Below are 21330 nucleotides of genomic sequence, written 5' to 3'. Positions count from 1 at the left end.
GTGGCCCACTTTCTGTAATTTGTGTCGGACACGTGGTTCTACACCACTGGAACCCATCTAGCCAGATACCATCATGATTCTAACAGAAAGCAATAGACTATAGATTTTCACAAGGGTAGTTTGGTCAAGATAAAAAGAAAAGGCTGGTCTTTAGATGTTTTTTTGATTTCCTGTGTGACCCCATTAGCTTTCATGTACAGATGATTGATGAGAATAATTGAAACATCATTAGACCTCACCAGAACAGTCCCTTTACATTTTGACCAAAAAGCCCAACCAATAACAAAATAAATAGTAAATAAACTTATATGAATATTAATTAATCGAGTAATATATAGTGATGATAAAATCCCTCTTCCCTTAATTCATATCCAATCCCGTCCGTTCATTTTATAATCAACGCATTGAAATAGGAAAAAAAAATAAAGAAGTCTCCCTCTAATAAAGATAATAAAAATTGGAGAGAGTTTCTGGCAGCGCTGGGTAATGGTCTATCTACGGTTCCTGTACATCCGATGCAGAAGATCTTAGCCGCTTAATAATCGGCTCAGTTTCGGGGGCTTGGCTGCTAGCCGAGATGGGATTGTCGGAACGCGTGTCACAGCTCCCACAAGCAGCAGCCGCGTCGAGCACGCCAACTGGGCTAGCCGGCTCAACTGAGGCCTCAGCCGACAGCACCTTGTGCCGAGACAATGGACATGTGTCGATCAGGTATTCCTCCATGAGTTGGTGACAGCTTCTCACCATTTCCTTAGAAAAGAACACATTTTTATTACACAGATTTCAATATTTCTCAAATGATTCTTGTAAAAGTAAATATTCACGAACAGCCAGCGAAAGTATACATTTCCAGAAAAGCCCCCATTGAAAACAAAAATTATTATTTGCACCCAAAAGAATGTTAATATTTACTTTGTTCACTCTCTCATGAAAGAACTGTCCATCACCAGCCTCCCATGGTATGGTATCATAACTCTTGCCGGCAGCGGATATCGCCGCCGCCGCTGCCACCGTCGACGGTGTAAAACCCAAGAAATCAATCACTGAAAAACCCAAAAAAACTTTTAAAAAATCTGATGAAAATTGCTAGACATGACTCAAAGAGTTTGGGGTGAGGATTTGAATTACCACGGGTGGTGTTGAGAATGAGATCCGACGAATCTCTCAAGAGCCGACTGAAATTGTCGGGATTCGCAGAGGAACAAGAAGGGAGCTTTGAAATGAAGTAATCAAGATAATCGAATGGAGTGACAGATCGTAATCTCCAATTGAGATAGGCCATGACTCGAAGCTCCATTTTTTGAATGTTCTTGGGTTCAAATATGAATCCGGGTTCGAGTACTTGAAGGTCTAATAATAATGGCACGTCGGGTTCTTCCATTTTCGCTGCTAAAGACAAGCATGCCACTGATAGTATCTGATACGGCCACCCATTTTCCTGTTTCGGTTAAAAAAATCAAAGCTTTAAATGAATAAAAAATCACTCTTGGGCGTAATGTGTGCATTAGCTTTCCCGGAAAACCTGACATATTAAAGGGAAAGTTGAAAAAGGGAATATTTTGAAGACAGATTTGGAAAATCCCAGGACTATCCGATATTTTCCTGTGGGAAATGAAGTTTTCTAGGAAAAAAAAAATAGTGGTGAGTGCTGTTTTATTTATTTACCGGAAGAGAATACGATGAAAGAAAACGGTCGAAGTAATTAACAGAGAGTAGCGCCGTTAATGGCCTGAAGGCATAGTGGGCATGCACCTGCATTTCCAAGCAATGAATATCACCACCACATCAATAGATTCAAACAGGTAGACAACACCTACGAATAAAGTTAACTTATACGTATCTATATGTATGGGTACCTTGAGGATCCAGTTGATGGAGTCTTGGCGAGCAGTGGTGTCAATGGAACGGAGACGGCAACGATGGAGATAGTCAGACAAAGGCATGAACTGAGATTCAGAGTCAATGAGTTTGGTGATTGTATTCTCATCAGATGGTGGAGAAGGGATGGTGGATGGCGATGGGGATTGATGATAGTTAGAGATCCACGTGCCAGCATCCTGCTGGACCACCTCACTGGCATCTTCACCACAGTACAGGCTGTTAACTGCAGAAGCACAGTGGTCTGGATAATGAGGGTGAGACATAGTGAGGGTGGCTGTGAGTGCTCAATGGGAGGACAACAGCATTAGTGGCGGCGGAACGAGGGGGGAAGAGAGTGGCGATGGTGTTTGGTGGTGGATGTTTGGGTTTGGACATGGCTTGGCTATGGGTCTTCTGGGGATAACATGTTTCAGGTTCGTGTAAGTGTTTGCGTCTCCCTCTTTAATTTCCCTCACTCTCCTTCTTGATGGGTTTTGTCTTTTGTTTTTTGCTTGTGTCTTGCTCTCTGTCTCCAGATCTTTGATTAACAGAGGAGATAGTGTTTATATTAGGGTAGTAGATAAGGAGAGAAATAGAGAAGGGTGTGTGTGCAATGTATGTAAGGTTTTTTCACGTGGGTTTAATTAGGAATGGTGATTTTGTTTTGACCAATAGTAAAAAATATCGAGTTTTTTTTGCAACTCGTGTTTTTTCTTCTCATTTCCTTTTTGTCTATGTGAGTGTATATTCAGTGATATTAGATATTGTTTTCTTAAAAATTATTTTTATTTAAAAATATTTTTTATTTTAATAGTGGTATATCAAAATTATTAAAAAACATAAAAATTAAAAATAAATATATTTTTAAAATACATACAGATACTGTAAAATACATACTCTCAAACAAGCATTTAATGTTGCAATTACTGTAGAGTTTAAGTGTGGTTAGCTAATGCATTGATAGCATGTTTGTTTTTATTATTGTGTTTGTTTTTAGTAAAAAACACAATAATAAAAACATGATTTTAATACTTTTAATCTTGTGTTTTGTTATACTTCACATCAAGCGCAAAACTAACCACTAAAGTAAACACATTTTATGACCAATAAGGAGTGACTATCAAACAAAAAACACTAAGGTTTTTTTTGGTATTGATATTTAATTATGTTTTTTTTTTATTATTTTTAATTTAAATTTTTTTTATTGTGTTGATGTGCTATATCAAATCAAAGATAAATTTTAAAATTTATCTTAAACAAGACCTGTTAAATTCTAAAACAGACTTTAAATTATAAAAGCAACTATAAAATATATAAAAATCAATTTTCATTAACTCTTTAAGATTAGCGATGTTAATAAACATGCTTTCACAACGTGTGTGAGTGTTTGGATCAATATGTTTTTTTATATTACATTGCTTTATATTTGGCCAGTTGATGTAAGATATCCCCTAATGAATACCATGCTGGTTCCAGCGGTTTACTCATTATTTTAAAAAAAATTGGCTTTTTTAAAATTAATTTGATTTTAATATGTTTGGATTTTCTAATGTGCTGATATAAAAAATAAAATTATATATATATATATATATTATTTTAAATGTTTATTTTTTAATTTTATCTCTTAAAATTTAAATTGTATATTAAATTTGGTCTTCATTTTATAATTGTTATTTATTTTTTTCTTATCATTTTTTTTATTAAAATTTTTTATCTATCAAATTTGATCCTAATTTTTTTTTATTGTTACTTATTTTATTTAAAATAATTTATGAAATGTTAACTATTATTATTTTAATTTCTTCATTTTTTAATTTTTTTATTTCTTAGATTTGATTTTTTTATTTTATTTAAGATAATTTATAAAATTATTTTTTTAATTTTATTCTCATTCAATTTTTTAATTTATAAGATTTATTTATTATTATTTTAATAAATTTGAAAAAAATAAAACATTAATAAGTTATTTTTCAATTTATTTTTCATAATATCATCAAATACTGGAAAATATTTTCCAATTTATTTTTTATTATACCATCAAATATAAAAAAATAATTTATTTTTTTTATAATTTACTGTTTCATAATTCACTTTTTTTTTAACATTTCCTCAAACAAACAAAACCTAGTAGCATTTCTATTTTGTAACCTGAAGTAAGCAGTGACTATTGCACATATAGGTTCGTAAAAGGAAAAGGATTAGACATACCTTTGTAGATTTTGGACATAACACACAATTTGATCTTGAGAGACAAAGTTAAGTAGAAACAAATTTTTTGATGCTGTGGCAATAAAGTATTTTTTTAGTAAGATATTGAAATGATATTTTTTTATTTTTTAAAATTTATTTTTAATATTAATGTATTAAAATAATTTTAAAATATTAAATCTTAAAAAAACATTTTTAAAATTGAAAAACAAACAGTAACTTTACAAGCGATATCAAATCTAATAACAATCTCACCTGTCTTGTTCTTTTGTTGGGTAGAGCCTTTTTAAAATTGTGATTATAATTTAAAATATTTTTTATTTTAAAATATATTAAAATAATAACATCATATTTAAAAACAATCTCACCGTTTTTTTTTTTTTCCCGTCGAGTAAGTTATTGACTTTTTGTCATAGCTGTAAAGCCCCTGTAGGCTGAAGAAGACATTTTCACTACCCGCTCGCAACCAGGCACCCCATGGCCCCATGTCATGGAGATGTGTTCCGTACCCTATATTTGGGACATAAGATGTATTCGTGTCGAATTCTAGTAGCAGCCGTATAATATTGTACTAATGTTATTTTTTTAAAAAAAATATTTATAAATATATTAAAATAATTATTTTTATATTTTAACATTTATTTTTATATTAAAATATCAAAACCATATGGAAATAAAAAAATTACAATTAAAAAAAAAAGATTTTCAAAATTTTTTAACATTACTTCTTTAAACATAAAAACAAACTAACTATAGAGGTATAGGTTCACCGCATGCTTAACCTTCAAGATTTGCAGCTGTAAGAATTTGGTTTCATTCACTACATGCTACCTTTTCTTTTTTGTTTTTCTACGAAGGGGTTAGGTGCTTTTATAGCATACAGAGTCGTCTTATTGAACAGACTGTAAGAAGTTCAGGAAAGAAACAATTTTCCTAAACCAGCACAGGTTCACTAGGCAATGCGCCCAGCCACAGATTTGACTCAAAATGAGTTGGCAACTTCTCCCTCTGTGTATGTGTCTGTGTTTTTACCAAGATGGCTGCAAACCAGCATAACCATTTTTGCTAGCTTATTAATTAGCACTTGCATGCTAACTATGGGGTGGTGCCATGGTAAAGCAAGGACAGAAATCACACAATGTGATATGAACTTGATTTTCTTTTCATTTTCTTGCCCATGACATGATTTTGTGGGCTTCAGCTCATAAATGCACCACCACATAGCCAAGAAAAGCCCCTCATGTGCACATGATGGGTCCCTATGCATGCCCTGCCTGCACAATGAACTAGGATGTTTCCAAAAACACCATTAACAGTTCACCTGTAAGAGTCACTGGTTTCTTTCGACTCACGATCATATGGGATGGAATGCAATTGCTGATAGGTTTGTGGAAAATATAAATGAGCCTTCAACCGCTAACCATCCAGTGTCACATGCCAACACTCCAAACCTTCTATGAATTCTAGACAATATTTATTTGAGGCATTCTGGCGTTCAAACTGATGGGGCAAGACAAAATAAAAATTAAAAAAATATATATATAGAAATGACTGCTCAACATAATGGAGAATGGACCCAACTAATTCCAACACAAATCTCAATCACCGAATTCAACCATGCTTTCCTTGCCAAAGTGAAACCTAAAAGGCCTTGACTTGGGAGTTCATTCCTGTTCCATTCTACTTCATCCTACTTTTATTCAGGAAAATTGGGTCCAGCAGATGACCGTGGAAAAGGGCTGGAAAGTTTAATCACTATTGACTCCCTGACTTGCTCAGAAAATCGTGAAAATCCCTCCATGTGGAAGATGAGACATGGAAGATAAAGCTTTTTGTCACATTTAAAGGTGTAACAAATGCCAAGACAAATAGTTCGTCAAAATGTAATCAACATACAAAGCCATAAAAAAAGATCTGATAAGAGACTAAATTCTACACCAAATTACTTCCAAACTGATTTTGAAAGATTAAAACGCTAGCTCAGACACAAGGCTACGCATAAAAAATCTGGTGTAAAGCAATTTAACTGTGGTTTATTACATTCCAACATGCTAGGTTCCTCTGGAGAAAGAAATCCTCAGCGGACGTAAAGACTGTTGTTCACAAAGCATGACAGACTTGTATTGTCATTAAAGAAGCAAGATACAAAAGGTTCATCACAAGCTAGAATTAAAATTAAAGCTAGAACATGCATTATATTTGAGAATGCTTAACAAAGCTAGCATCAGTTTGTTGTAAAGGAACATGAATTAGGTTCTTGTTTACAGTGAATATATAAAATTCCATATATAGTAAATTTCTCTAGGATCATTACTGCTTGCATTTAATATTTATAAATGATATTACAATGACAAGCTAAGACCTACCAAATCAAGATGGTATGCCTGGCTCAACCCCTCCTATACAGATATCCTTTCCGGTTCTGGTTTGATAGATAACTTTGTTGCCTCACTACGGAGCAGTAGGAGTGCAACAATTCAGAATGTTTTCTACCTTCACTTCTTATCAGCTCTTCCTTGATGGCAAGCAAGAGCTCCAAGCTTAGAATGAAGGGAAAAACCTGTTAAGGTTCCAAGGTAATGCATAGAATTCCTCGGTCCTGGTGTCTTGATTAAAATATCTGAACTTCGCCCACCAATGCCTGCCACTGTCTCGGCGGGTTGCGCTGTGCCCCCGACTGTGAGTGCAGTCCAAGAAAAAAGCAACTATAATTGCCACTGTTGCTGGGGACGAGAAGATCACTTGAATTGCATCGTTGAACTGAAGAGAAATCAGAACAACTTCATAAAAAAAAAATGAATCTCTTGATAAACTTATTGGAGAACGATTAAGCTATAAGATAAAATGCAAATCAATCACACGCACCCAGGTGGCTCCAGTGTGAACAGGGCCACGACCAGAAACCAAAAGGTACTCATTGAAGTACTGAGGCACAGAAAGGCCCAAGAAGAGAGAAAAGCCAAGGATGAACTTTGTTCTGAAGCTATTCAGGTTGCAGAACTGGAGAAGGCCCAGACCAGCAGAAGCTGCTTACCCCACAATATGACAACAGTTAGAAGTCGATTTAAACGGTTTCCTTGAAAAGAGGTTGGCAGCAAAACAAAGGAGCATATCTAGCTCTAAGAGCTGTTACAAAACAAATTGATTCTTTTTATCCCTTATATTCAAAAACATGTACAAATACATTGATTCTCAACATGTTCCTCTTATGAAGATCCCATCATATTCTGAATGCAACCATTGAGTTGTTATGCAAGCTTGGTAAGAAAATGTCAGCCGGTGACAGCTTGATAGGGATCAATCCTCCCACCGAACAGGCAAGCACAACAAAAAATGTCACGGAAACTAAATTCATTTTTCCTGCTGCTCACTATTTCACTTACCATAGTGATTCTTATCGATTCAGTCTATTCTTGAGTTAGGCATGACATTAGATTTTATAGAAACTAAACATATGTCAAGTAATTTTAAGCAAAGTTCATGCACAGAATTTCAAGAATTCAAAGTACACATTATGTTGACTTTCAGTGGTCTCAAGTGTTCCAATCTTCATCACTGCCATTCCTCTTCTAAAATCAGGCAAACTGTCGCATTGAGCATCATTTTACCCCTTGGTAAAATTGATTGATAATTTAGAATCCAACCCCAAAATAATAGAAAAGTAATACCTACCCACATAGGCGAAGAGGACACAGTAAAGAGCTGCCATAATTGGCAATGGTATAGAAGCAAGAACAGCCCCAAATTTTCCTGTAAAAGATGGATTGCAACACCATAAGAACAATTACTGTGTGAACAATATAAAGATGGTGCAAGATTTCTATTTGCAAATTGATCAAGACTTCAAGTCGAATGATAGGAGAAAAGAAAAGGAGCCTTTTCAAAAGGACAGTAGTCGATAATCATGACAGGATAAATAGAGAATCTAATAACATTGATTGCAATGACAAATGAAATTCTATTATTTCAGTGAAAAAGTAATGAGAAAAAAGAGAATAAAACAATGCAATGTGGAATACTACACCTAACACAGAAAACAAAAGCATAAAGCCGGCCGCTATTTGAACGACTCTTCGACTTCCAACTCGAGTTAATCCCACAAGACCTGCATTTTCACTGTAAGCATAAAAGAACAAAATCAGATCACAGGAGAGAATGCTAGAATTAGAACATCCATCAATTCAGCACACCCAACAGCAGCAGTAGTTCACATCTATGCATGAACAGAGCATCTTAAACAAGCAATGTAATAGTTTGTAAATAAACATATAGATTGTAAATCAAGATCCATAACTCTAATCGATCGAACCAAAGTCAGCTTTCATTCAGGTTTCTCTCTAACATTACCAAACAACAAAACAAATTTTACAACTGAGACTATGGAATTCCACCATATCGGACATGGACATGAAGGCTTGCTAATCACTTTGCTTGTAGATTATAAATACAGTAAACTATAGTCAAACGAAGGTTGGGTTACCAGGACATTCTCAACGAACAATCCATTCTTCAACAAAAGCAAAAAAAAAAAAACAAAACTAGCTTGGAAAGTTTAAAGTCATTACACTGAAGCAGTGGACCCAGTTCCTGTACCAAACAATCCATCCAGCAAAGTTCCAATTCCCTGGGTATTATAAAAGTTAGGAAAGTGATTTGTGTCCAGAAACAACAAGTGGAATGTAACAGGTCAGAAAAAATATATTGTGAGACACCATTGGATCATGTCCTACCAGCCATCCAATACCGCGGCTGAATACAGAAGGAGGTAGATGAGTGGCACTCCCATATTGATATGCTGCAATAATGGTACCAGTAGACTGCAGAAAAATAAAATAACACCAATATAGTTAAATAAAAAAGAGGAGTGCTTGTTAGGAAACTTTCAGCAAGGAAGCATGATCATAGAACAGGAGCTCAAGACCAAGAACTTCAAGCGATTCATGCGAGCACGCACGGTGTTTGCTTTGTTTACATTTGTGAAAGGGTTCAAATTTTCCTCCACGTACGAATCATCACAATTCACAAAAGAAAGTATCGGCATCCATCTCCTCAATGACAACATTTATAGAACATTAAGAACATTTACAGAGCAAGCATCCACAAGCATAATTTAGAACCGGCGAATCCCCACTGTCAGCAAAGCTAGCATAGGCAAACCATTTTGTTTGGCTTCTACAAAGGAAACATAGAAAGGAACGGTCTTGGTAATTCATACCTCAATAACCGCAACCAAAGAAGCAGCCATCATGGAAAAAACATTGCCAGCATTAAAAGTAGGACCCCCCCATTGAAATGGATATGGAACCTTTATCCTGAACACATCATTCAACTTGTGAATTTATATTATTAGAGTATGAATGCAATTAAATGATTCAAGGTTTTGTTAAAAGATCTAAGCTCACCATGGAGCAGCACCAATGAGCCCAGCACGATCAACTCGACAGCTAAATTGGGTGTTTGGAGGCTTATTATTATATGCACCAGCAACAGTCAAAACTGCTGCATATGCCCACACAACTGCAACTGAGAAAAGGACTGCATACCGACTGTATATGCTGCTCCATGATTTCATCATATGAGGAACATACTGCAATATCAGTGGTTGCAGTAAGAAGAAAAACCTCAAGAATATTAGATACAAAAACAGGTAACCTCTCTCTAACTTGTATACAATTAGAGCACATAATTGGATAGAAAAAGATCCTTCCATTCTCAAATTTAACATTCGTTTTCAGGATATCCAAGGCACACCATCAAAAGAGGAGAACATACTGAGGACACAAGGACCTCGCCTAGGAAACTAACCCTGCTGCTTTATTTTCCTAATGCAAATTTTATTGAAAAAGATGATGGTTCTTGCTAATAATCTCTTCCACCAACAACGAATAAACACATAAATACCAGTTAAGATCAATACATAGGCTCTGATCTTACATCTATGTTTTCAATTCTAAAAATAATGCACTCCTTTGATTGACGATGAAATAAACAAGAATGATCAAGGATGTCACTCACCTGAGATATAAAGACCACCAGAATAAGTGCCGGGAGTCCAATTTCCACACATTTCGCCAGCTACAACCATGAACCAAGAGAGAGCATATTAAGCAAAATTAATCCCCGAATGGAAGAGGCAGCAGCACTGAAAAAACTAGTTCCATCCATAACACAACTAGCTTCATAGATTAAGTCTACTAGACAGCGCAAAGCTTGAACATCCTTCGATTCAAGCTAAAATATCTTTTGAGGCAACCAGCTAAAGATATGAACACAAGTTTTTCTAACGACTGCTATACGCTCTCCAGTTGGAAATTGTAGGAACAGAAGCAAGATTAGTTAGGAAAGCTGTTGGGAAATGCACAGGGAAGAAAGACATTTAAGACATGACTGAAGAGGTCGTTGTCTGAAAATGATCAGTGGTATGAACTCAAGGAAGAAAGACCGGAAGACCTGCTTCCAAAGAAGTTTTTCAACAACAAGTAAGAAATCATACAAAAATGATAGGAAAAATGTTTTGCTTGTCTCCGCAAACAGAACGGGATTTGTGAATTATTTTGAAGCACAATCACCAATAGAAGAGGTTTGGAGATTGAGATTTAATTATCACTCTAATCTCTATAATTGCCCCTGCAAAAATAAGTTGAATTGGGTGTTTAGCCCTCTTACTTGTGAGAATCCACGTGCATAAAGCCCTAGTCCAGTGAGAATCACAAGAGGCACTGCAGCAAGAGGGCTGAGAAATCTGCATCACATAACATGAAAACCAAGCTTCCTTAAGCAAGTGAATGATGCATCAAGTCATCCCAAATGCATTAACACGCTATCACAGCATCATACCTCGCAAAAATCCTCCAGAATCCAAGGAAACCAATTATCATTTGCAAGAATGAAGCGATAATAATTGCTCCTTGTACCGCTCTCATAGATTGCTTAAACCTCTAATAACCAGCCACACATGTGATAGAAAAATCATAATCAATTCCAACTTAACTCTTTTACCTTTCCTCGTGCTCTTCCCAAAATAGCTAGCCAATTTAATCATTTCCTTTCATATTATCCCAGTAAAAAAAAAAAAAACTAAAGCATAAAAGTTGGAGACATGCTTCTCGAAATGAGGGAGGGGACTAAACTAACCTGCCGTGGGCTAAGGAATATGACATTAGTACTATTGTTAGTAGATAAAGCAATGGTAATTGTGGGGATAATAAAAGCATAGGATCCTCCAATAACCACAGGAAGCCGAGTGCCGAACCAAGTCTGCAAAAGAGTGTTTATCCCCGCCACGAAGAGCAATGTGTTAATCATCTCAGCCTTCTCCACCTAAAAAATCGAAACAAAATTTAAAAGGAAATTATAGAAACACAAACTTGAAATCAAAATCAAAATCTGTTAATCACGTGGGGTCTTTACATTGCCACCGCCCATCAAAGGAACGACTATGGAAGGGATGATCACACTAGTCCCGAGCATCACCAGATAATGCTGAAATCCAAGTAGTATTGCTTCAGCTGCATCCAGCAGACCAAGTTTTTAAAATCAAATTGATTTTCTGTTGCAGAATATAGTTTTAATTGAACCATCATCGTTAGAAAGCACTAAGATTACAAATAAATATATATTTAGTGAATTATTTGTCCCTTTTTTTTCCTTTTCGGGGTGAAATTTTGTTTCGGTTACTTAAAAGAAACTGGAGAATAATAAATTTAAGTATTAACGAGACTCTCATTTATCACTGAAAGTTCCACGAATACAGTCACAATTCATTTTAGTTAAACAGTACCTTATATCCTAATTCCATTTAAGGAAAAAAATAGATGATTCAAAAGTTCGTCTTCGTTTTCTCCCTCTGCTTTTCTCAGTAACCAAGCAATTCTTTTGAAACACAGATAATAGTAGCGCATTAGGTCATTGATCGTCAATACAACAACATTCGGATTTGAAAAAATAAATGAAGTAAAAGTAAAATTTAACAAAACATAAGCAAATAGAGAGCTTGAGTGTAGAAAATGGCATAGAAACTGTTATTTTTTAAATTTCAAAATCTCATAAATAAGAAAAATCCAGTAAACAGAAATGGGTGGCAGATAAATAAGAGCAAAAAAAACGCGGGAAGTTCATCAATAGGAACTCGCAAAACAAAGCAACAAGAACAAATGTTTAGAATTTTCATCGTGCGAAGCAACAGAACGTGTAACGAGGAGCAAGAAACAGAAGAGGGACGACAAAGGAGAAGAAGAAACACAGAGGCAACAGAATTCCCAAAATGCATTCATACTTAAGACGCAAACAAACTGAGAGAAAGAGTAATTACGCCAAGGAGGAGAGCTGGAGACGCAGAAATCAACGCCAGGGTGCTGGTCTTTAACAGGAAATGGAACGAACTCATCAACCTTGGCAGCGCCTCCCACTGCCATTGTTTCTCTGTTTTTCTCAGAAGCAAACAAGAAGAGGATATAATAATGAGAAAAGTGTTGTAGTACTACCCTTTTAGAGGAGTAGGAGTTGGGAGTTAGGCAGTGATTGTTGTGACTAAATGCTATCTCCTTTTCTTTCAAGCTCTTAGGATTTTTTTTCCTTTTTGGAACTTGAGAAAGATTTTATTCTTGCTAGGAAGAAAGCTACCACCTGCAGCAGATTGAGAGTGACTCCTCCGCTTCTACTCTTTGTACTCTCGTCTTCTGTTTTTCTATGGGAATCTAAATGGCAGTTTTACCCCTCTGAGATCAAGATCGATTCATGGTACTAACACTTATAAATGAAATACTGTACTAATCGAGGACCTGAGGAATGGTAATCGGTTTGTTAATGGTGGGTGGCCAAATAAAACCTGCGATGGGTAGATTTTCTTTCAAGTAACGAGTTTCTTTATGGTCAAGACTGACGTTTCGCTCTTGATCTCTGTTCATGATGTATCTGTTACGTGAATGAATCTCCAGGCTAAATAGAATGAATAAGGAATTAGTCTTTGATTTGGTTTGGTTATTGATTAACCAAATTAATTGCTGGGAGGGTCACCAATAATTTGGACATGTTTCTCCTTCATACATAGTCGTCGTGGCTTTTCATCTGGAATTACTTTTGTCTGAAAAACATGAGATTAATATTCTTCAAACCTAAAATCCTGTCTTCAAAATTCTCTAACTTCCAGCTACCTATTTAGATTGTTTTTATATTTTAAAAATATTTATTTTTTATTTTAAATTAATATATTTTTTATATTTTAAAATTATTTTCATACATTGATATCAAAAATAATTTTTAAAATATAAAAAATATTATTTAATATATTTATAAATAAAAAACATTTTAAATAACAATCACAATTAAATTCTTAAACAGATTCTTATATCTTTACAAACTTAATTTTTTTTATTAACCAAAGTGAGTTGGATATAAAGAGCAAGTAAAATTTGTATATTTTAATTTATATTTAAATCAAAAAGAATAATATTTTTCTTTCAGATTATGGAGTTCAATAACCTCTCGTGGCAAAAAAAGCTTGCCGGTCTAGTGATCCATCCCCTCCATAAAATCCACTTAGTATTTTAATAAAATGTGCGAATTAACAATACAGGTTCTTCCGTATTTCGTTTAGCAACTAGAGAGGATGGTTTGGCCACCAATGATTGCCATGTATGGAATGACAGAAAGCTGTGATCTTGACTAGATATCAGTATATTATGACTCTCTGTCTTTCTCATCCCATTCGCTTACAGTTCTTGTGAGAAACTGGGGAATTAAATTGGTCAAGAAATTGTCTTCTCTCCTTTTTTGTTTCTGAAATTCTCCACTGAACTGTACCGTCAAATCCGAAAAGAAGCTTCCTGCGCGATTCATCATCAAAACAGGTGCTCTTTTAAGCAAGAAATCCTTGAGGCCTTCTGACCCTGGCAACAAGGGGAAATGTGAGTGATGGCTCCGGAGCAATCTCGACCTGCCGTCGTAGTTGTACTTTAATAATAAAGTAGATGATTTACGTTCCGTCCCGGATCCCGTGATTTGAAAGTGACGGCGATCCTCAGCACCTGCGCCCAAAGCACTCTGCACCCTGCAGGCAGAGATCTTGATACTGCAGTCATGTTTATTTCCTGCTAATAATAATATACACTTCTCGTGTTTCTGAGTTTTTCCCACGCTATTTATGGTTTTTTTATAAAAAAAATAACATTTTAACTATAATATTTTTATAAATATTTTATAAAATCATGAACAATGTAAAATCCTTTTTGTATATTTACTATTCTATGCACAATCGCAATTGGACAATACGTACGTGGACTGGCAATTTAATTATTACCAAAATGATACCTTAAAAACTCGACAATATCACATGTCTTTTAATTCTGGCTGTATGAGCAGGTGATTGGTAAATTATTTTTATTTTTATTTTTATTAATATAAATATTTGTATCAGTTTTTATATAACTTAATTAATTTTATAATTTTTGAAATTAACAAATATATAAATTTTTAATAACCTTAAAATTTATAAAATTTGAATCGATGACCTACAAAAAATACTAATAAGTTAAGTTACACTTATCTGAGTTTTATTAAGTTATTTATTTTTTGATTATGTGATAATAATTATTTTTTAAAATATTTTTTATTTTAAAATATATTAAAATAATATTTTTTATTTTTAAAAATTTATTTTTTATATTAGCATATTAAAATGATTTGATAATATAAAAAAATAAAGTAAAAAAATATTTTTAAATTATTTTTTAAATATAAAATAAATATTTACGTAGAAATACATTACCTTGACCCGGGAGGGCAAAAACAAGGGCATACCTCAATAAAATTGCTTAGGGTATGGGAGGAAAAAAGATCCAAAATCTGACGCCGAATCTGGCATATATAGAAATCGATATAGGCGTATGAGTTGCTACCCTCCTACTCACTTGATTGCACAAATTAGCCAATACTGGTGTATAGGTTCAATCATTCACGTTGTCCGTGACCAAAGGCTACCATTATTTTTTAGTACCCAAATTATCTTATTGAATGAGGTATATTTATTTATTTATTTATATTGGATAATGGATGAAGTCGGGAACTACTCTAGTTTTTTCCAGTAATTTTGGTTGTGGGTAAGAGAAAAAAAATAAAATTAAGTACCCAGTATTGTATTTCTTACTGTAAGAAGAAATTTATATATTACTTTTAAGAACTTAACTATCGGTTTCCAAACCGCAAGACACAGTTGCTGGGGTTTCTTGTAAGATAACTCAAAACATAATAAATATCATGGTTTTAATCGTATTAATTCCAATGCTGATACAACTAATACAATAGAATTACTTTTTTTGTAGTTTAATTGGCCTGAGAAGAAGAAAAGGATAGATGGGAGAATTCAGGTAACCTCAAAAATATATCAAGTCGGGTTTCGTGGCACAAAAGTTTCGTATTGGTTTTTACCCGATCTAAATACCCTTTTGCGATCCATTTTGCCGGTTTGCTTACCCCCACAATCACCACTAACAAGTGGATGGATCTCGTTGCAGATGCAGGAGGGAAGCGACGCTGATTAATAAAGAGCCTTTTATTTCTGATCACCTGTTCTTTATTGCTCTTGTCTAGTGAGAAGCTAACTAATTGTATGGTGGATTGCTACCTGTTCCTCAACTGAAGCACCAGTTTTCCTGCCCGTTTTATGGGTGATAGATACATCACAAAAGTTTTTTGTTTTTTTTTTCAGTTTCAGTGTATCACTCAACATTAATCGACATGCCGGACTTCGTAACGCATCTTGTTGGCGCATTGTTTTCAAACCTATTAAAAACACCTAAATATTATCATATCAGTCCATATAAAGGAAGAAAAGGAAAACCACAGTTGACAGCTGCAGGTTGCTGAATTAACATCTATCAGAGAAAACACTAATTAAAGGGGGGGAGGGGGCGCTTCTGGGAGCCGATCGAGCGTTGCATCCTCCTTGTGTTGACGTTTCGTGTTTACAGATAATGACAGATGGCAACAGAAGCGACTGCTAATTCCTAAGTCTGGACGAAAACTAATTCACTAAACCTACCTGGAACCGTCCTCCTATAAAGGGACTGAGTGGAAGCTGGGCCATTATTATTTCGAGGGAAATGGAAAATGCCATGTCGCTTACGGCATTCCGATCCTAGTTTGCTTATGGCATTCCGATCCTAGTTGGGACAGCTCTATATCTTCTGCTCCAAATAATTAGAGTTTGACTACCCATTTCTTAAGAGATTATTGTCATTACTTAATACAGTCGATGGGTTAATTATACTTCAAAGTGTAATCTTCTTGCTCTGTCCTTTTTTTTTTTGTTTGGGTTAGAAGGCCACTGGGTTCATAAGTTGACAGCAGACTAATAATTCCTCTCCTCCCTTGAGAAAACAGCATTCAATTTCAGGTTGCTTGGTAGTACCAACTAGAATAACTGGCATCCCCAACCGAGTAACTGGCCCCTCCCTTTATGCCTGGGGATGGGCCCTCACGAAGGGAGAAACTCATTATTTAGGCTTCGCGAGGAAACGGGCCCTGATACCAGCCTTTTCTTTTATTTCTTTCCTTTTCTTTTTACAGGGATACTAGCTTAAAGTCCGCGGTCCATTGTGGGTAACAAAAAAAAAAAATTCAGATTACCTGTTATTTAATTTTGGAATTTTTTTATTTGAGTTCTTATTTAATGAGAGTCAATCATGATAAGTACAATCAATAAAAAACATGATTTGGATATGGAAAATAAGTCAAGATGACTTATGTTTTTTAAAACCTATGTACAGTTAGTAAGCTGTTCTTGGCACCAGTTTCGTGAGGATTTAGATATATTAAGTGGCACTGAAGATTTTGTTTTTTCGATATACTTTAGATGCATGCGCCGATCAACTTGGTCTGCTCTCTCAAGGTGTTTCATGATGTTTTTAGGTATTGTTTACAATTTCTTACAAACAAACCATTCATTTCTTACACGCGCAACCAACTTTTTTTAATTTTCATCCAGATTAATTATTGTTGATTTGGCAAGTTTGGAAAGTTTTGAATTTAGTTACTAATAATGCTTCAACCTGTTTTAAATTAATGAAATTACCTTTTCTTGTTAAACTAAGCATCAATCAATTACTAGATTTTTCATTTGTCACCACACAAATTTAATGTGGATCAAATAAAAGTAAAACATTATATCTAATTCTAAATAAGACCATGTTTGTTTCCCGGAAAATAGTTTTTGAAAAACCACTTTCTAAATTTTCCTGTGTTTGTTTGTCATTAGAAAAATTGATCAACAAAAAACATTTTCTGATCAACGAAAAACACTTTCTAGTCAACGGAAAATACTTTCCGGTCAACGAAAAATACTTTCTGGTCAATGAAAAATATTTTTCAGTCAAAGAAAAATTTGGCTTAATTTTCAGGAAAGTGTTTTCCTTTTTAGCTGTGTTTGTTTTTCTGGAAAGTGATTTCCAGGAAAACACTTTCCAAACTTTCTTGTGTTTGTTTGCTGTTAGGAAAGTTGGTAAACGGAAAACATTTTCCAGTCAAAGGAAAATTTGGTTTGATTTTCAGGAAAGTGTTTTCCTGAAAAATTTGGGAGGAAAACACTTTCCGGAAATTGTGAAAAATTTCAAAATGTTATTATTTGCTGATTATATCAAATTTGATCTTCAAACTTTTGATTGCTATATATATTTTGTTTTAATAATTATTTTTCAATTTCATTTCTTAAATTTTAATTTTTATATTAACAATGGTCCTCATTTTTATAATTGTTATTTTCTTTTCTCCTATTATTTTTTTATTGAAATTTTTTATCTATCAAATTTGATCATCATTCTTTTGATTGTTACTTATTTTATTTGAAATACTTTATGAAATGTTAATTATTATTATTTTAATTTCTTCATCTTTTTTTTTTATATTTGATCTTTATTATTTTGATTATTATTTATTTTATTTGAGATAATTTATGAAATTATTTTTTTTCAATTTCATTATTATTCATCTTTTTAATTTGTATGATTTATTTTTCATTATTTTAATAAACTTGAGAAAAATAAAGCATTAATAAATTATTTTCCAGTTTATTTTCCATAACATAACCAAACACTGAAAAGTGTTTTCCAGTTCATTTTCTATAACACTACCAAATATCATAAAATAATTTACTTTTCAGGAATTTACTTTCCCTGAAATTCACTTTCCAAGAATTCATTTTTCTCGGAATTCACTTTCCAAAAGAAAATAACTTTCTTGTAAATAAACAGAGCTAAATTTAATATAAAAAATAAAATAAATAAATAAATAAATAAACCATTTAAAAAATTCAACAATGCTATGTTTCTATAAAAATAGTAAATTTGTATATAACAATTTTAAGAGATGATTTATTTATTTCTATTTTAACCATAGTTAAAACATGTGCCAAGCCTCGAGTTATGGATTACACATGTTAATCTATAAGTTTAGCAATTAATATAATTTATTATTAAAAAAATATTCTAAATTAATTAACCCAGAGAATCGGGCTGGCTTTTTCAGAACACTAAACTTAACTACCATTACAATAGATAAAAATAAACTTGTCATTTTCGAAGAAGAAGAAGAAACATGGAGAGATGTTGGGAATCCTCACGCTTCCTCCCCTGGTTTATTGATCTGGGTTCCATGTGCACTTGTTTATTAAGGTTTGAGAGTGCATGAAACCTGCTGCCCTCCAGTTATAAATCGCTTAATTTTACTCAGGTCCTTGTACCGATCTCTGACACTTCAATAAATATTGTGCGTGTATTTCCATGTCATAAAATAAAACAACTATGCTTTCACCATCTCCGAAGTAAATGACCGTCTGCCTCTCTTCCATATAACTTTCTTTCTCTTAATCTATGCTCTTATAACAAAACCGTGTTACTTCTTCATCAATTTCACAAACGCAGTCTCTTTTTGTGTTTTTTTTACTCGCCTTTTCTTTATATTTACAGTCGTTGCTGAAACAGCATCTATTATATATGCTACCTCACTTTAGAGTAAAGTCTGGATCAAGAAAGAACATTCCGAAACATGTTGTTATTGAAATTCCTTCATATTTTCCAGCAGAATAGAACTAGACTACATCATCATGTAATGTATGAACCCCTTGCCAGAGAGTACGAAACACTCTTGCCCTTCATTGGGCAAAAACCTAATTTTGCTGACTTTTAAAGAAAGCCAAAAGAAGAAAAAGAAGATAATGATGCGACATGGTAAAGAGAAATAAGACTTGAGAAAAATCTCCGAGCAATGAGAACGAAGAAAAAGAAAAGGAAAAAAAATAGGGGAGTTAAGTATTTTTTAAAAATTACAATTTTTTTTTATTTATCTCAAATTATTTTTTATATTTTCAGATTATTTTAATATACTGAGGTCATTAAATAAATTTTAAAAATAAATAAAAATATAATTTTCATATATTTTAGAATAAAAAACATTTTAAAAAACAATTATTACTGTACTTACAAATACCTCCATTGAAAAAAAAAACATGCTGCCTTTAAAGACCAGGAAAAGTTTGTTTTACTCTTTTGTTTTTTTGTATTTCAGTCACAGTAGAGAGAACCTTGCATTAAATTTAAATAATGTGTCAACTATCTATATGAAAAACTCGAGGAAATTGAAGACTTTGAAACTGGAAGTGAGCTAGAACTGTTATAAACAATAAACTATAATTACTAAAATTTAAATTTTCATTGAAAAAACTATGTGATGAAATTTAATTTGCACATACTTTACTCTGAATTTTTTTCAAACTTGAATTGGCATTGAGTAGAATGAAGCTCGAAGTTGGAGTTGAATGGAATTTTTTAAATTGTCGAATTGTTATTTAACAATAGGAATATCCGTTTATTGTCCTGAGTTTTTCTTTTCTTTTTATTCAGAGAGTAAGTGGTATTTTAAAATTAACTCAATCCGTGAAATTAAGAAAGAAAAGAACCATTCATAATCACTAAATCAGTTCTTTCAACTAAAAGCATTTTAAATAATTGAGAAAAATTGAAATAAATGATTAGGCATTTATAATTGGATTGTACTGAATAGCGGTTAAGTACTGTCATAAATATTCCTGTTTATGGAACAGCATGGCCGGCCTGGATGTGAAGAGGTCATTAGTTTGACCGTCGCTGCATTTGTCAGCACCAACATCATGTGTTGGATAGTGGATTAAAAAACAGAAGCATTTTTTCAGTGAAGGCTCGTGATATAAACCTGCAAGCTGTTCAATGCCTTGCGAGCTAAGAAATTAACGAACATCATATGAAAACAACTAGGACAAGTACTACTTGTTTTTGCATTGAATATAAACAAACGACGCATCTCTCGAGTGGATGCCTGAATTCTAGATAGAGCATAAACATTTAAATTCTTGAAATAATGAATCATAAATGTGACAAAATATCAACTTCTATCTGCTTTGGTGAGATCTAAAAGAGAGAGCAAGATCGCAGAACACCGCGATGAAGGAACCCGTAGACCTTTCACTCGGAAGAACGCATTTGGCTTTGGAGACGGCTGTGACTTCTATTATATCGCATATACCGAAGAATATGTTGAAAAATCTAGTGCTTGATTATTTAAAGACCTGGATCGTATAGTGCCACAAGTCAATTGTTGTTTTGATAGTGATATATATATATTTGAGCGTTGCAGTGTATTTTCAAGAAGAGAAAAATATATATAAAATCTAATATTAAAAGATAATTTTTTTTGGATAAAAAAGTCACCCGTTCTTATTGCCCTTTTCATCTAGATTCTTCTTCTTTCAATATTGCCTTTACCTAAAACATCACAAGCAATTAATCTTTGATTCAGGGTCAAATCACCAAACATGATAATTTGACGACTAAAATGAAAAAAAAAATATAAATACAATAAATGAATAGTGATTTATGAGTATGTGAACCATTCTAAAAACACCACAAGCTTTAGAGTTTTCTATATATCTATGATATAATATGATAAACGCCACGTGCTTTGGATCATCTCAAGGTGGCAGCAATGATGGAAGCCACATACCATGGACTATCTATCTAGCATAGTTTTAAAACCCGGCCCGGCGGGTTTATTTATTTTTTTATTAAAACGACATCGTTTTGAATTTTTTTTAAAATAGAAATTGACCCGGCTGACCCGTTCGACCCGGTCAAAACCCGGTGACCCGGTCAAAACCCGGAACCCGGGCCTTGGACCGGGTCAGCCACCAGGTCGGGTTTAAAAACTATGCTATCTAGCCTCTGCGAACCGCGGTGGAAA

At 33.8% G+C, this 21330-nt stretch overlaps 2 protein-coding genes across 2 annotated transcripts; both read right to left on the bottom strand.

The window, feature by feature from the left end:
* Window positions 1-288: 288 nt before the first annotated feature.
* LOC105109258 (cyclin-D4-1-like) lies at window positions 289-2438 on the bottom strand. Its single transcript, XM_011003896.1, has 5 exons — window positions 1857-2438; window positions 1666-1752; window positions 1129-1438; window positions 913-1043; window positions 289-750 (listed from the first exon to the last, which is right to left on the bottom strand). The coding sequence occupies exons 1-5, from the start codon at window positions 2142-2144 to the stop codon at window positions 496-498; spliced, it is 1071 nt and encodes a 356-aa protein (XP_011002198.1). The 5' UTR covers window positions 2145-2438; the 3' UTR covers window positions 289-495.
* Window positions 2439-6237: 3799 nt separating this feature from the next.
* LOC105109250 (nucleobase-ascorbate transporter 4-like) lies at window positions 6238-12695 on the bottom strand. The gene is made up of 14 exons (XM_011003884.1): window positions 12380-12695; window positions 11479-11576; window positions 11203-11388; window positions 10906-11006; window positions 10735-10810; window positions 10084-10143; window positions 9471-9655; window positions 9284-9380; window positions 8799-8885; window positions 8634-8692; window positions 8093-8184; window positions 7741-7818; window positions 6934-7094; window positions 6238-6828 (listed from the first exon to the last, which is right to left on the bottom strand). Exons 1-14 carry the CDS (start codon window positions 12480-12482, stop codon window positions 6610-6612), a joined length of 1602 nt encoding a protein of 533 aa, XP_011002186.1. The 5' UTR covers window positions 12483-12695; the 3' UTR covers window positions 6238-6609.
* Window positions 12696-21330: the final 8635 nt, after the last annotated feature.

The sequence above is a fragment of the Populus euphratica genome, unplaced genomic scaffold (assembly GCF_000495115.2).
Source record: "Populus euphratica unplaced genomic scaffold, PopEup_1.0 scaffold3.1, whole genome shotgun sequence".
Lineage (NCBI taxonomy): Eukaryota > Viridiplantae > Streptophyta > Magnoliopsida > Malpighiales > Salicaceae > Populus > Populus euphratica.
This window is presented reverse-complemented; position numbering and strand designations above follow the sequence as displayed.

What these genes read in the sequence shown, in the direction of transcription:
- LOC105109258 (XM_011003896.1), bottom strand. Translation starts at nt 2,144, where the DNA reads ATGTCTCACCCTCATTATCCAGACCACTGTGCTTCTGCAGTTAACAGC. An exon ending in TTTCATCGTATTCTCTTCCG is followed by an intron (nt 1,439 to 1,665) that starts GTAAATAAATAA and finishes TAACCGAAACAG; the next exon opens with GAAAATGGGTGGCCGTATCA. An exon ending in CATTCTCAACACCACCCGTG is followed by an intron (nt 1,044 to 1,128) that starts GTAATTCAAATC and finishes TGGGTTTTTCAG; the next exon opens with TGATTGATTTCTTGGGTTTT.
- LOC105109250 (XM_011003884.1), bottom strand. Translation starts at nt 12,482, where the DNA reads ATGGCAGTGGGAGGCGCTGCCAAGGTTGATGAGTTCGTTCCATTTCCT. An exon ending in TATTCCTTAGCCCACGGCAG is followed by an intron (nt 11,007 to 11,202) that starts GTTAGTTTAGTC and finishes GCTGGTTATTAG; the next exon opens with AGGTTTAAGCAATCTATGAG. An exon ending in CTCATTGGTGCTGCTCCATG is followed by an intron (nt 9,381 to 9,470) that starts GTGAGCTTAGAT and finishes TGATGTGTTCAG; the next exon opens with GATAAAGGTTCCATATCCAT.